We start from the raw sequence: 13,761 nt of genomic DNA, 5'->3' as shown, positions 1-13,761 counted from the left end.
ATTAAAATTTTTTTAGTCCGTCCGAGAGAACGACGCCATCCGTGATCAGTTAGCTAGTGGACTAGTATCGTCAGAACGCTGCCAGGGAGCGGATGAAAAGTTCCGGCTTCGCTGCCTCATGGTGCGTGTCCACAGGGGTGTTTTTTTATCGCGAGGGATCGCCTCGCTTCCCAGCATTGGACACTTGATGGGCTGCTACTAGACACAAGGCACTCGGTACCTGATTGGACGAATGCTTTCCCTCGTAGGCTGCTGCTCCCAGCTTTCAAACCGGAACCAACATGGCGGCTGAAATGGCTGAATGACTGAAATGTTTCTGAAAACATTTTATTTGAGAAATAATCCATGCAGTTGCTGAATCTGTCTTTATTTTGGACCGACAACGGTTAGTTTAAAAGTTTCTCAGGAGTTTCCGGAGGCATCGAGTCACGCTGGTCGGACGCCCCTGATTTGCATAAAGTAGCCTAGACCTCAACTTTATGCAAATGAGGAGCGGCCAACGGGACGCCCCATCTCGCAAATCGCGCCGCCACGCTACCAGAATGCACTGCACGGCTGCTTACATAGACAATGAATGGGAAGCGTGGAAAGGACAGAGGCTGACATGTATCATCAGCTGTCCGGGCTGGACCGACCCACGGCGGAGACACGGGATTACAATATGGCGGCCCCGACGTGCTGCTGCACTCTGCTCACCTGGGACTGGATACCAGTATGGGGGACGGACTGCTGCACAGGCTGCACGGCATGGAGGATGTTCCCACTGTAACATACTGGATGTTACGTCGTCCTCATCGGACTAACGGGCTTCTAGTGACACATTACGTCCGTCCCATGTGACTTGAACGTTAACATGCTCTTTGCTGCAGAGTTCAGCGGCTCCAAGCTTCTCAACCGACTTCATTACGTCTCCAATTATCCAAAAATAAAATCAGTGTTCTGAGACAATTGGTTAAGAAGATCTGTGTGTGATTAACAGGCAGCTCCACCATCACACTCATATACACAGATTATTCTCGATGAAAGTGAAATCACAAAGATGTAAAAACTTCTGTGGAAACTTGTTGACTTTGTTAAACTTTCCACTGTGCAATAGCAATATTCAATATTCTGTGCAATATCAACAATATCTTACTGACTTTATCTTTATTGTTTGCTTGCTTATTTATTAGATCTTGTTTTGTTTTTTACTGATGCTTCTTGTTGTCTGCACTGTATCCCTTTGCTGCTATGATCCTGAAAATTATTAATTAATTAATAAAGGATTATCTCATTTTATCTATGCAGTTTGCAGAGAGGTGGACAATATGAAATGAAAATAACACAACAGACAAAACTTTTCTTCTTCTCTGGTGTTTAAAACCACTGTAGCTTTATTAATATTTAATAATTTATGATCATATTTTGTTGATGTTCCAAATATCTGTCAATTTTGTACCATTATGAATGAAGAATTAATCCTTAATTTACCCCTGAAAACATACAAGAGATCCCTTAATTTGTCCTTAAATTTGAAATTATAAAAACTAAAAACCTTAAAACACCTTATTAAAATATAATTAAAGAACGTGGAAATGCTTCTTATTCATTGAGAAATTGTTTATGATGATTTTAACAGTCTTGAAGGCAGGTAATGCAGTCATTAGAATAAATTAGACTACATTAGATAATATCAATCAGTGCTGTAAAAGCAGTGTGTTGTAAGTAGCAATGTGAGAGATCAGAGGAAATAAGGGAAATAAAACGTAATGATCAGAATCTGGAAAAACAATGTATACACCCTAAATCACCAATAATATACATTTGTTGCATTAAATGATATAGAATATTTCTGTAGAAAGTCAAACTGTTGTTCTACTCAGTGTGATTGACAGGAGAGATGATCAGAGGGGCAGAGTTTTTACCTCCATCATTATTACAGGGACCAAAGTATGGGTAGAGTTTCTCAGTGAAGGAGCAGCCAGTAAAGGAGTAGATAAGAGCTGCAGCATCAACATCATAAAAGGAGACCAGACCCTCCTCATAATCCACAAACACCCCCACCTTCTCAGGCTGAGACTTTAGAGAGAGACAGACTGAAGGGCCAGCACAAGCTTTGTACTCATTTTCATTTCTCAGACATATCGTCCAGTAACCATTCTGAGGAGTCAGTTTGATTCCTCCCTTCCTGTTGATCGACTCTCTGGCCACTCCTAAATCCCACTTAGTCTTCCCTTTAACCTGAACCTCGTAGTAAAACCTTCCTGAAAAGAAACTCTGCTTTGCTAAGACACAAGCACCTCTATCAAATCTCTCTGGGTTGTCTGGGAGATTCTTCTTTACATCACTATATTTAACTTGTTTTCCATCATCAGACAGGATCAGGTTGGGCTTTGCTGTATCATGATCGAGTGTCACATCCACTGCAGACTTCTGGACCCTCTTCAGCTCGGCCTCAGCGAGCAGCTTCTTCATCTGTTTACTGAGCGTCTCCTCCAGCTGATTCACAGCTCTCACCACAGTCCCCTCATATGAAGGTGAACAGACGCTGACTTCTGTCCAGTCCTTGGTGGGTGGAGCAGCGTTCAGGGACGTGAAGCTTTGGAGGAGGTGGAGGTGGTCTTCAGAGAGTAAGAGCTGCTCCACTTCAGTGCTTCTCTTCTTCAGCTCAGAGATTTCCTGTTCCAGCTCTTTGATGAAGCCTTCAGCCTGTTTCTCTGTCTTTCTCTGCTTCTCTTTGATCGTGTCGATGAGCTCGGCCTGGCTTTTCTCAACAGACTCCTTCAGAGCGGTGAAGACCTGAACACCATCTGCTATCTCTCTGTCTGCATCTACCTTACTGAGCCCCACTGAGTGTTTCATCTCCTGAATCTTCAGTCGTCTCTTCTGGATCATCTGCTGAATTTCAGCCTCTGTCTTCCCCAGCTCAGCCTTCTTTACTTCATATTCTTCTTTCAGAGGAACAACATCATGTGTCTTGTGGTCTAAAACAGTGCAGAGCATGCAGACACACATCTGGTCGGTCTTACAGAACAGCTCCAGCAGTTTATCGTGCTTCGTACACATCCTGCCTTCCAGGTTCTCCACAGGGTCGATCAGCTGATGTCTTTTCAGGCCTGACCTTGTCAGATGAGGCTCCAGGTGAGTCTCACAGTAGGAGTCCAGACACACCAGGCAGGACTTCAGGGCCTTCAGTTTGGTTCCAGTGCAGACGTCACAGGGAACTTCTCCTGGTTTGGCAGCTTGTTGCTCTGAGCTGCTGCTGCTGGCTTTCTGTTGAGCTGACTGTCTGAACTGAGCAGCCATCTCAGAGATGAAGGTATTGACCCGCAACTCAGGTCTGGTGTTGAAAACCTCTTTACAGTTGGGACACTGAAACAGGACATTAACATCCCAGTGTTGAGTGATGCAGGTTTTACAGAAGTTGTGTCCACATGGTGTGCTGACTGGATCAGTGAACACATCCAGACAGATGGAGCACAGAAACTGATCTTCAGTCAGCAGACAGCTGGCAGCAGACATATCTACACTCTGAGGACAAAAAACAAAACTGTAATTACATTTCTTTTGATTATTTGTTTAATAAAATCAAACACACACAGTCAGTGGGGCTGGTATTTTGCTTTTTACCTGCCCTCAACACATTTATTACAATTTACTGTGATACATTTATCCAGTAATTTACTTTATTAATTGTTTTATTGAAGCATCTGAGGGAGCAGAGCAAAATAAAAATCTCCTTCTCTGTCTAAAGAGCGTTAGAGTCAGAGAGTCAGCTTGGACAAAGAGGAGGAAGAGGAGGATCAGAGAGAGGATGAAGATACAGAGAGCAGAGAATCAGACACATCCGATGTGCAGAAGAAAAGATGGAAGCTACTGCTCTGGACTGCAGGACATTATATATATAATATCATTTCTCTCCACAACCCCCACGGCCACCGATGGACCTCAGTGAAACATTTGCCCTCAGGGGAGCTTCCTGTCTGAGTAGAGCTGAGGTTTGGAGTTCAGACAGGAAACAGGTCTGTGAATTAGCTCAAACTAATGCTAGCTGTGACTGTATTCTGTCTAACCTTAACTAGCCGGAGTTCAGTCACTGTGGTTTACCTCTGTTTAGTATTTCTGGCCACATTTCCAGGTTGTTTTGATCTATTCTTTAAACAGATGTAAAACAGTCAGATTCTGGTTTGAACTATATTTAGTTAGTGCATTTAGTCTCTGTAGGTCAGTGTACTCACCAGTGTTTGGCAGAGATTCTGCTGTGTTGTTGATAAAAAGCTGCTGGATTCAGTTGAATGTTTCTTTAGAGAGAAACAGAGTGACTCGTCTCGACTGCAGCTCTGCTCTCGCTCAGACAAGCTTTCACTTTCATACCAGGAAATGTGACGCAGAAGCTCTCCTCTTTCAGTGTTGCTCCACCTCTCAGTGGCCCGTCGCCAACAGGGAGTGGTGGAGGAAGTATTCAGACCTGATCCTTTATTTCCTCCACTACAAGTAAAGTCTTGCATTCAAATCCCTTACTTAGAGCCAAATATGCATGAAGTACTGATAGTAGAGTATTGATTGAGCAGTAAAATGTTCCCTGTCAGTGTTTTACTATTATATCTGATGTTTCTGGATTAATATTACTGCTGCATTAATGTGTATGTTACATTTTAACTCCTTTATATCCTGTTGGCTAGTTTAATCAACAGCAATGCATCATGGTCTGTAAGATCATCATATGTTTGTAGCGCCGCTGTCCTGTGAGAACCACGTATCTCTAAAAAGTCAACCTTTCATGGTGTCAAACAAAACAGCTCTGCTTTAAGCTTTGTGACGATGCATTTTCCAGCTGATCCAAGAGGCTTTTTAAAGAGTTTTTTTAGCTTAAGAAGGATTTTCTCAACACATAAAGGAACACTTCATCCTTCACAAACATTCAACATCAACACATCTGGAGATACGTGCTTGACACTGGACAGGAAGGGGATGAAGGATTATAATCTGAAAAGATACTCAAGTACAAGTACCTAAAATTTGTACTTAACTACAGGACTTAAGTAAATGTACTTAGTTACATTCCACCACTTACCTGTAACAGAGTATTTTTACAGTATGGTATTACATTGGTGGACTCAGGATGGGGGCCCCCCTTGGTAACCCCATGTCTGAAAAAAACGCAGCAAAAGTCCCCTCTACGGTGTCCTTCCAGTGGAGAAAATGTGATAAAGTGCCATATTATACATTAGCCTGTACTGTAAGCACAGTACGGTACTTTTGAAGCACAAGATAAACCAGCACAGAAAGGAAGAAATTGACAGTTTCTACATAGGAGTCAAAGGAGAGCAAATAAGAAACCACTTACTGCATGTCATGAACGCAAAACACATGAATTAACTCCCTCTACTCAGCCACATACCAACCACCGAGCCTCTGCTTCCCCTGGTGCTTACTAGGATATTACCTCAGTCAGCCAGCAGGGAGTGTATTTTGACTGTCACTACATACTCATAGAAAGGTGGGAATGAAGTGATACAGTTATTATAAACCTAATTGTAACCCAGGTCACAAAGAGTTAACACACAGAGGTGCCTTAGCCAATCAGAGCGCAGGTTTACCGCACCCCAGGCAGGCTAGACAGTATACGCTGCTCAAACGCTAGAGGACGCTGTGAGGAGAGGAGCTGCTGCTGAACGGTACAAATATAGCTCAGATAAAGCTGTAAACACAATATAACGTTGTCAAATCATAATGGTAACAGTCTGTACTCTGTTATAAGCTCATAGATGTGTGTGTGAGAGAGGCCCTGCTCACTGAAAGCTGCTGAGCGACACAGAGAAACTCCCGAATTGGTGAGTCGCTGTAATAAATAAGTGCTGCGCCACGAAATGCTAAGCTAACAAGTGCTAAGCTAACAAGTGCTAAGCTAACAAGTGCTAAGCTAACAAGTGCTAAGCTAAGAAGTGCTAAGCTAACAAGTGCTAAGCTAACAAGTGCTAAGCTAACAAGTGCTAAGCTAACAAGTGCTAAGCTAACAAGTGCTAAGCTAAGAAGTGCTAAGCTAACAAGTGCTAAGCTAACAAGTTCAAGTGAAAAAGCCCAGAGCTAACAGACTTAGCATTAAGCTATGAACAGTGCATTTAGCTAACTGTTGTAGAGCTCAACTGAATTAAAGCTGCACTGGGAAGAATATAAAACGTGACATAAAGAGTGTTTAATTGCTCAATGTTTTCTCTGGCTAGTAAAGCCACAGAACTGTTTAATACTGAAGCAACATGAGTTATGTTTTGTCAGGTGTTTTATTTCATGGTATAGTGTATTTGATTTAAATAAAAAGACAGACATATGAGAAGGAAATAGTAATGTGTCAGGTTTACACTGTATAATTTATAATTCATGTAATATTATGTGTTTTAATTTAAAAAGTATGTTAAGTTAAGATAGTCTCATTTTACCACAGTTTCATTTGTAATTCATGCACTGTGAAGGTTATTTAAAATATGTTGATTGTAAAAGCTACATTATATGAATATATGTTGTAGAACTTAAAGGAATTATTAATTCCTGGTGAATCAGAAATGCAATTGATTCATGAACAATTCTGGCCATGTCAATAACTGCAGGTCAGGTTTTTTGGAGAGATTCAAAGTTGATGGCGAGCTAACCCAGACGAGACCTCTAGATCCTGGATTGAAGATCCCAGAGCCAAGAATTGTCAACCTTGCCCCTCTTCTGCCACGGCGGTAGGGTAAACATCACAACCTGTACACGGCTACACCACCCTTTACACTCAACTCCCAGCATCCCGTGCACAACCTCAAACCCCAGACTCTGACTTAACCCCTTTTTTGACTTGACTTGGAAAACATTTACCCTCTTCGTGCTCCCTGAAACACATTCCCTGTGCCGGTGAAAGGACTGAGTGTTAACCATCACACTGGTTAAAGTGAAAGGACTGAGTGTTAACCATCACACTAGTTAAAGTGAAAGGACTGAGTGTTAACCATCACACTAGTTAAAGTGAAAGGACTGAGTGTTAACCATCACACTGGTTAAAGTGAATGGACTGAATATTCATATTATTGATATGGTGTATTGTGATGCCTTGGTAACAATGTCTATTACTGGAATAGTTAATATTGAATAATTGTAAGGTTGAAACGAGTTCAGAAGTGATAATATTGAACCGGGTTATTGTTTTAATATTGTTACTCATTGAATGTTGGATCCAAATATTGAGAATTGAGATTTTGAGTTATTGATATTAGGGTGCACCCAGTTAGAAAAAATAGTTGGTAACAACTCAGTGGTTGAAACCCTGAGTGTGACAAAAGAAATATTTCATTGCTGAGTTGAAACTGAAGCATCTTTGTGCAATTTCTCTGTATACTGAACTCATGGGTATTCATTTTATTTTGTTTGTTATTTTCTAAAATACAAGATACCAGTTATTAGCTTTTTGTCTACTGTGGTCATTTGATATTGCAAATAACTTTTCTGCCTCCTGTTCGAGATTGGTATCTTCTGATTCTAGTCCAGTATAATTATAGTGATAGGAGCTGTGTGCTACAAATTGCACAAAAAAATCCTCAAAACCAAGATGGCCGACGGAAGGCCAGAAATGCTGAGCAGCTCAGGAATATCTTCCCAATCCTTCTATAGCAAGAGACCCTTGCAGGAAAAAAATATATAGTAACATCAAATAACATCTTAGGAGTAATATAATTGTTAAAATTTCAAAGTATTGATTTTATGTTGGGAGGAAATTTCAATTAATCATCTGTCCATTAAATTGGACATCAGGCATCACTGTTTATATTTCAATTACAATTCTTACTATTACTGCAACTTTGTTGTTCTTGAACATTTTTCCTCTGCAGAAACTTTTTGGGCTGAAAATCAATGTATTTATGTTATTAGATTGTAACTTGCAGTTTTTGTAACAAAAACAATACTTTGTGCAGATTAATCCAATTATGTGAGTAACAGTTTGAGTGTTTATATTTTGTAGAGCTCAAGTGCAGTGCGTGATAGAAAGGCCTACAGGATGTTGGAGCAAATACCATCCGAGTCAAGTGAGGATGATGCTAGTGGCAGTGATGATGAATGGTTGCCAGAAAAAGAAAGATCAGCAAATAGAAGCAGTAGTGACAGTGGAGCTGAGGATGCTGAGGGAGTTGAGGATGCTAAGGGAGCTGAGGATGCTGAGGGAGTTGAGGATGCTGAGGATGCTGAGGATGCTGACGGAGTTGAGGATGCTGAAGGAGTTGAGGATGCTGAGGATGCTGAGGATGCTGAGGATGTGCCACCTGACAGAGCTCAAGGACAGAAAAAAACAGAAATATTTGGAAAACCAAAGACAACCAGTTTGATGGAGACTTGCCTACTTTTTTAGGATTGTGGAAAGTGAATGTTGAGGGAACAGAGCCAATAGATTTCTTTATGCGTCTATTTCCTGAACAGCTGATGAATTAAATAGTGAACAATACAAACCTGTATGCACTCCAAAAAGGAAAAGAAAATCTGGCCTTGACAAAAGATGAAATGAAGAAATTTCTAGGAATTAATATGTCCATGTCATACCACAGATATCCAAGATCAAGAATGTACTGGTCATCAGAGGAAGGGCTTCGTCTTGAATTGATAGCAAATGCCCTGCCATGATGCTGCATGCACACGAAAGACCAAGTACATCTGCATGCAGTGTCTTGTGGCTTTGTGCCCTGGGTGCTTTGCCAATTTTCATAGAAGATACACTTGGTGAACTGATGCAAAAGTCAGTAAAACTGAAAAGACTATATTGCTGAATTAGCCTGAAAGAGAGAATTTGGAGAGCCATGGACAATATCATTCTGTTATTTTTGTAGAAAATGTTAATTGAAAAAAAAAGTTCAGCAGGGGGAGGTGGGGAACGGCTGAAGAGTCAAGAGAGAGAAGCTGAATGAGGGAAGAAGGGAGGAGATGGGAGCAAAGAGCAGAAAAAGAGAAGGGAGAGGCTGAGGAATCAGGAGCTAGGTTCTACCTTTTTGTATTGCATTGAACAGTGTTAGAATATTTTAAAACATGTGAACACATTAGTTTAGCAGCATTAAAAATAAATAGGATTTTATAGTTTTCACTCAATTTATAATTTTATTCATTGGTTTGGGAAAAACATAGTTCTTCAGTTGAAAACTTAAACGCATGCTGCACAAAAAAGTGGACATGTGAAAAACTCCTTCAAAAATGAGTCAATATTTTTTTTTTTCATGCCTAAAGATGAATAAAAACACTTAGTAAAAAATACTGACTGAGGTTATCATAAGTCATGCATGAAAGGGCTAGAAGTAACTTACAATTTACCTAAATAATATAAGCAACTTAAACAGCAGTATTTCTTGTGTTAATAATATAGCCACCGTCAACTCAATACTGTACATTTACACATAACCTGACAACCACTACATACTGTAAAACCGTTTCGTTCAGTACAATATACACACTGATTACCATAATACTATATAGCTGAATTAACGTAATGAATAAACAGTGACATGTGTTGGCATACAGCTCAGCCTTAATTAATGACACTTAATGACCTACAGACTGAACATGAGCTGAACATGACCTGAACACGAGGCAATGTGTCATGAGATACATTTAACCACTCTATACAGTAGACAATACTATAACAGAAATATAGCAATATAGTCAAATATCAATGCACGTGAATAAAGACTATGGAGAGCCTGATATTCCAATAGCATGCTAATTAGCCTATACTGTAAGCACAGCACGGTACTTTTGAAGCACGAGATAAACAAGCACAGAAAGGAATAAATTGACAGTTTCTACATAGGAGTCAAAGGAGAGCAAATAAGAAACCACTTACTGTATGTCATGAACGCACAACAACACATGAATTAGCTCCCTCTACTCAGCCACATACCAACCACCGAGCCTCTGCTTCCCCTGGTGCTTACTAGGATATTACTTTAGTCAGCCAGCAGGGAGCGTATTTTGACTGTCACTACATACTCATAGAAAGGTGGGAATTAAGTGATACAATTATTATAAACCTAATAAACAGTAGGAACTTTCATACAAACAAATTCTGAACTTTGCATTATCATAGTCCTATTACAGTCCAGGTCTTTCTAACAGTAATACTCCCTCATGGCAGACGTTTTTTTTCCACTTTTATTTGTAACCAAACCACACGTGCACACGGCGCCCGCCATCAGAGTCGTGTCCAGCTACTGGCTCTGAATCAGCCGATGGTCACTGTTGTCAGAGACCGACCGCAAATAACCAACACAACATTTAGTCGGCGCAAAATTGACGAAACACAACAGATAAACATCGGCCACTGCCATCGGCGAACATACAAGAGATCCCTTAATTTGTCCTTTAATTTGAAATTATAAAAACTAAAACCCTTAAAACACCTTATTAAAATACGATTAAGGTACATGGAAATGTTTCTTATTCATTAATAAATTGTTTATGATGATTTTAATAGTCTTGAAGGCAGGTAATGCAGTCATTAGAATAAATTAGACTACATTAGATAATATCAATCAGTGCTGTAAAATCAGTGTGTTGTAAGTAGCAATGTGAGAGATCAGAGGGAAATTAAGGAAATGAAACATAATGATCAGAATCTGGAAAAACAATGTATACACCCTAAATCACCAATAATATACATTTTTCATTAAATTAAAGATAATATTTCTGGAGAAAATCAAATGGTTGTTCTACTCAGTGTGATTGACAGGAGAGATGATCAGAGGGGCAGAGTTTTTACCACCATAGTTAAGACTGGGACTAAAGTATGGGTAGAGTTTCTCAGTGAAGGAGCAGCCAGTAAAGGAGTAGATAAGAGCTGCAGCATCAACATCATAAAAGGAGACCAGACCCTCCTCATAATCCACAAACACCCCCACCTTCTCAGGCTGAGACTTCAGAGAGAGACGGACTGGAGGGTTAGTACAAGCTGTGTACTCATTGTCATTCTCTAACCATATCGACCAGTAACCATCCTGAGGAATCAGTTCGATTCGTCCCTTCCTGTTGATCGACTCTCTGGCCACTCCTAAAGCCCACTCAGTCTTCCCTTTAACCTGAACCTCGTAGTAAAACCTTCCTAAAGAGAAACTCTGCTTTGCTAAGACACAAGCACTAATATCAAATCTCTCTGGGTTGTTTGGGAGATTCTTCTTTACATCACCAAAGTTTACTTGTTTTCCATCATCAGACAGGATGAGTTTGGGATTTGCTGTATCAGGATCAAGTGTCACATCCACTGCAGACTGCTGGACCCTCTTCAGCTCGGCCTCAAGCAGTTTCTTCATCTGTTTACTGAGCGTCTCCTCCAGCTGATTCACAGCTCTCACCACAGTCCCCTCATACGAAGATGGACGGACGCTGACTTCTGTCCAGTTTTTGGTGGGTGGAGCAGCGCTCAGGGACGTGAAGCTTTGGAGGAGATGGAGGTGGTCTTCAGAGCGTGAGAGCTTCACCACCTCAGTGCTTCTCTTCTTCAGCTCAGAGATTTCCTGTTCCAGCTTTTTGATGAAGCCTTCAGCCTGTTTCTCTTTCTTTCTCTGCTTCTCTTTGATCGTGTCGATGAGCTCGGCCTGGCTTCTCTCAACAGACTCCTTCAGAGCGGTGAAGACCTGAACACCATCTGCTATCTCTCTGTCTGCATCTTCCTTACTGAGCCCCACTGAGTGTTTCATCTCCTGAATCTTCAGTCGTCTCTTCTGGATCATCTGCTGAATTGCAGCCTCTGTCATCCCCAGCTCGGCCTTCTTTCCTTCATATTCTTCTTTCAGAGGAACAACATCATGTGTCTTGTGGTCTAAAACAGTGCAGAGCATGCAGACACACATCTGGTCGGTCTTACAGAACAGCTCCAGCAGTTTATCGTGATTCGTACACATCCTGCCTTCCAGGTTCTCCACAGGGTCCATCAGCTGATGTCTTTTCAGAGATGACCTTGTCAGATGAGGCTCCAGGTGAGTCTCACAGTAGGATTCCAGACACACCAGGCAGGACTTCAGGGCCTTCAGTTTGGTTCCAGTGCAGACGTCACAGGGAACTTCTCCTGGTTTGGCAGCTTGTTGCTCTGAGCTGCTGCTGCTGGCTTTCTGTTGAGCTGACTGTCTGAACTGAGCAGCCATCTCAGAGATGAAAGTATTGACCCGCAGCTCAGGTCTGGTGTTGAAAACCTCTTTACAGTTGGGACACTGAAACGGGACATTAATATCCCAGTGTTGAGTGATGCAGGTTTTACAGAAGTTGTGTCCACATGGTGTGCTGACTGGATCAGTGAACACATCCAGACAGATGGAGCACAGAAACTGATCTTCAGTCAGCAGACAGCTGGCAGCAGACATATCTACACTCTGAGGACAAAAAACAAAACTGTAATTACATTTCTTTTGATTATTTGTTTAATAAAATCAAACACACACAGTCAGTTTGGCTGGTATTTTGCTTTTTACCTGCCCTTAACACATTTATTACAATTTACTGTGATATATTTATCCATTAATTTACTTTATTATTTGTTTTATTGAAGCGTCTGAGGGAGCAGAGCAAAATAAAGATCCCCTTCTCTGTTCAAAGAGCGTTAGAGTCAGAGAGCCAGCTTGGACAAAGAGGAGGAAGAGGAGGATCAGAGAGAGAGGATGAAGATACAGAGAGCAGAGAATCAGACACATTCAATGTGCAGAAGAAAAGATGGAAGCTACTGCTCTGGACTGCAGGACATTATATATATAATATAATTTCTCTCCACAACCCCCACGGCCACCGATGGACCTCAGTGAAACATTTGCCCTGAGGGGAACTTCCTGTCTGAGTAGAGCTGAGGTTTGGAGTTCAGACAGGAAACAGGTCTGTGAATTAGCTCAAACTAATGCTAGCTGTGACTGTATTCTGTCTAACCTTAACTAGCCGGAGTTCAGTCACTGTGGTTTACCTCTGTTTAGTATTTCTGGCAACATTTCCAGGTTGTTTTGATCTATTCTTTAAACAGATGTAAAACAGTCAGATTCTGGTTTGAACTATATTTAGTTAGTGCATTTAGTCTCTGTAGGTCAGTGTACTCACCAGTGTTTGGCAGAGATTCTGCTGTGTTGTTGATAAAAAGCTGCTGGATTCAGTTGAATGTTTCTTTAGAGAGAAACAGAGTGACTCGTCTCGACTGCAGCTCTGCTGTCGCTCAGACAAACTTTCACTTTCATACCAGGAAATGTGACGCTGAATCTCTCCTCTTTCAGTGTTGCTCCACCTCTCAGTGGCCCGTCGCCAACAGGGAGTGGTGGAGGAAGTATTCAGACCTGATCCTTTATTTTCTCCACTACAAGTAAAAGCCCTGCATTCAAATCCCTTACTTAGAGCCAAATATGCATGAAGTACTGATAGTAAAAGTATTGATTGAGCAGTAAAATGTTCCTGTCAGTGTTTTACTATTATATCTGATGTTTCTGGATTAATATTACTGCTGCATTAATGTGTATGTTGCATTTTAACTCATTTATATATTGTTAGCTAATTTAATCAACAGCAATGCATCATGGTCTGTAAGATCATCATGTGTTTGTAGCGCCGCTGTCCTGTGAGAACCACGTATCTCTAAAAAGTCAACCTTTCATTGGTGTCAAACAAAACAGCTCTGCTTTAAGCTTTGTGACGATGCATTTTCCAGCTGATCTAAGAGTTTTTTTTAAAGAGTTTATTTAGCTTAAGAAGGATTTGCTCAACACATAAAGGAAAATTCGATCCTGCACAAACATTCAACATCAACACATC

At 41.0% G+C, this 13,761-nt stretch overlaps 1 protein-coding gene across 2 annotated transcripts; it reads right to left on the bottom strand.

Moving 5' to 3' along the window:
• Nucleotides 1-1,337: 1,337 nt before the first annotated feature.
• On the bottom strand, nucleotides 1,338-13,187 carry LOC119486886 (E3 ubiquitin-protein ligase TRIM39-like). Of its 2 annotated transcripts, XM_037767380.1 has the most exons (4): nucleotides 13,060-13,187; nucleotides 11,254-12,350; nucleotides 6,682-6,688; nucleotides 1,338-3,510 (listed from the first exon to the last, which is right to left on the bottom strand). In XM_037767380.1, the coding sequence occupies exons 2-4, from the start codon at nucleotides 12,339-12,341 to the stop codon at nucleotides 1,855-1,857; spliced, it is 2,751 nt and encodes a 916-aa protein (XP_037623308.1). In that variant the 5' UTR covers nucleotides 12,342-12,350; nucleotides 13,060-13,187; the 3' UTR covers nucleotides 1,338-1,854. The 2 variants fall into 2 exon arrangements, with proteins under 2 accessions (XP_037623308.1, XP_037623309.1); XM_037767381.1 differs by lacking the exons at nucleotides 6,682-6,688; nucleotides 11,254-12,350; nucleotides 13,060-13,187 and adding an exon at nucleotides 4,218-4,318.
• Nucleotides 13,188-13,761: the final 574 nt, after the last annotated feature.

The sequence above is a fragment of the Sebastes umbrosus genome, chromosome 4, assembly GCF_015220745.1.
Source record: "Sebastes umbrosus isolate fSebUmb1 chromosome 4, fSebUmb1.pri, whole genome shotgun sequence".
Lineage (NCBI taxonomy): Eukaryota > Metazoa > Chordata > Actinopteri > Perciformes > Sebastidae > Sebastes > Sebastes umbrosus.
This window is presented reverse-complemented; position numbering and strand designations above follow the sequence as displayed.

What these genes read in the sequence shown, in the direction of transcription:
- LOC119486886 (XM_037767380.1), bottom strand. Translation starts at nt 12,341, where the DNA reads ATGTCTGCTGCCAGCTGTCTGCTGACTGAAGATCAGTTTCTGTGCTCC.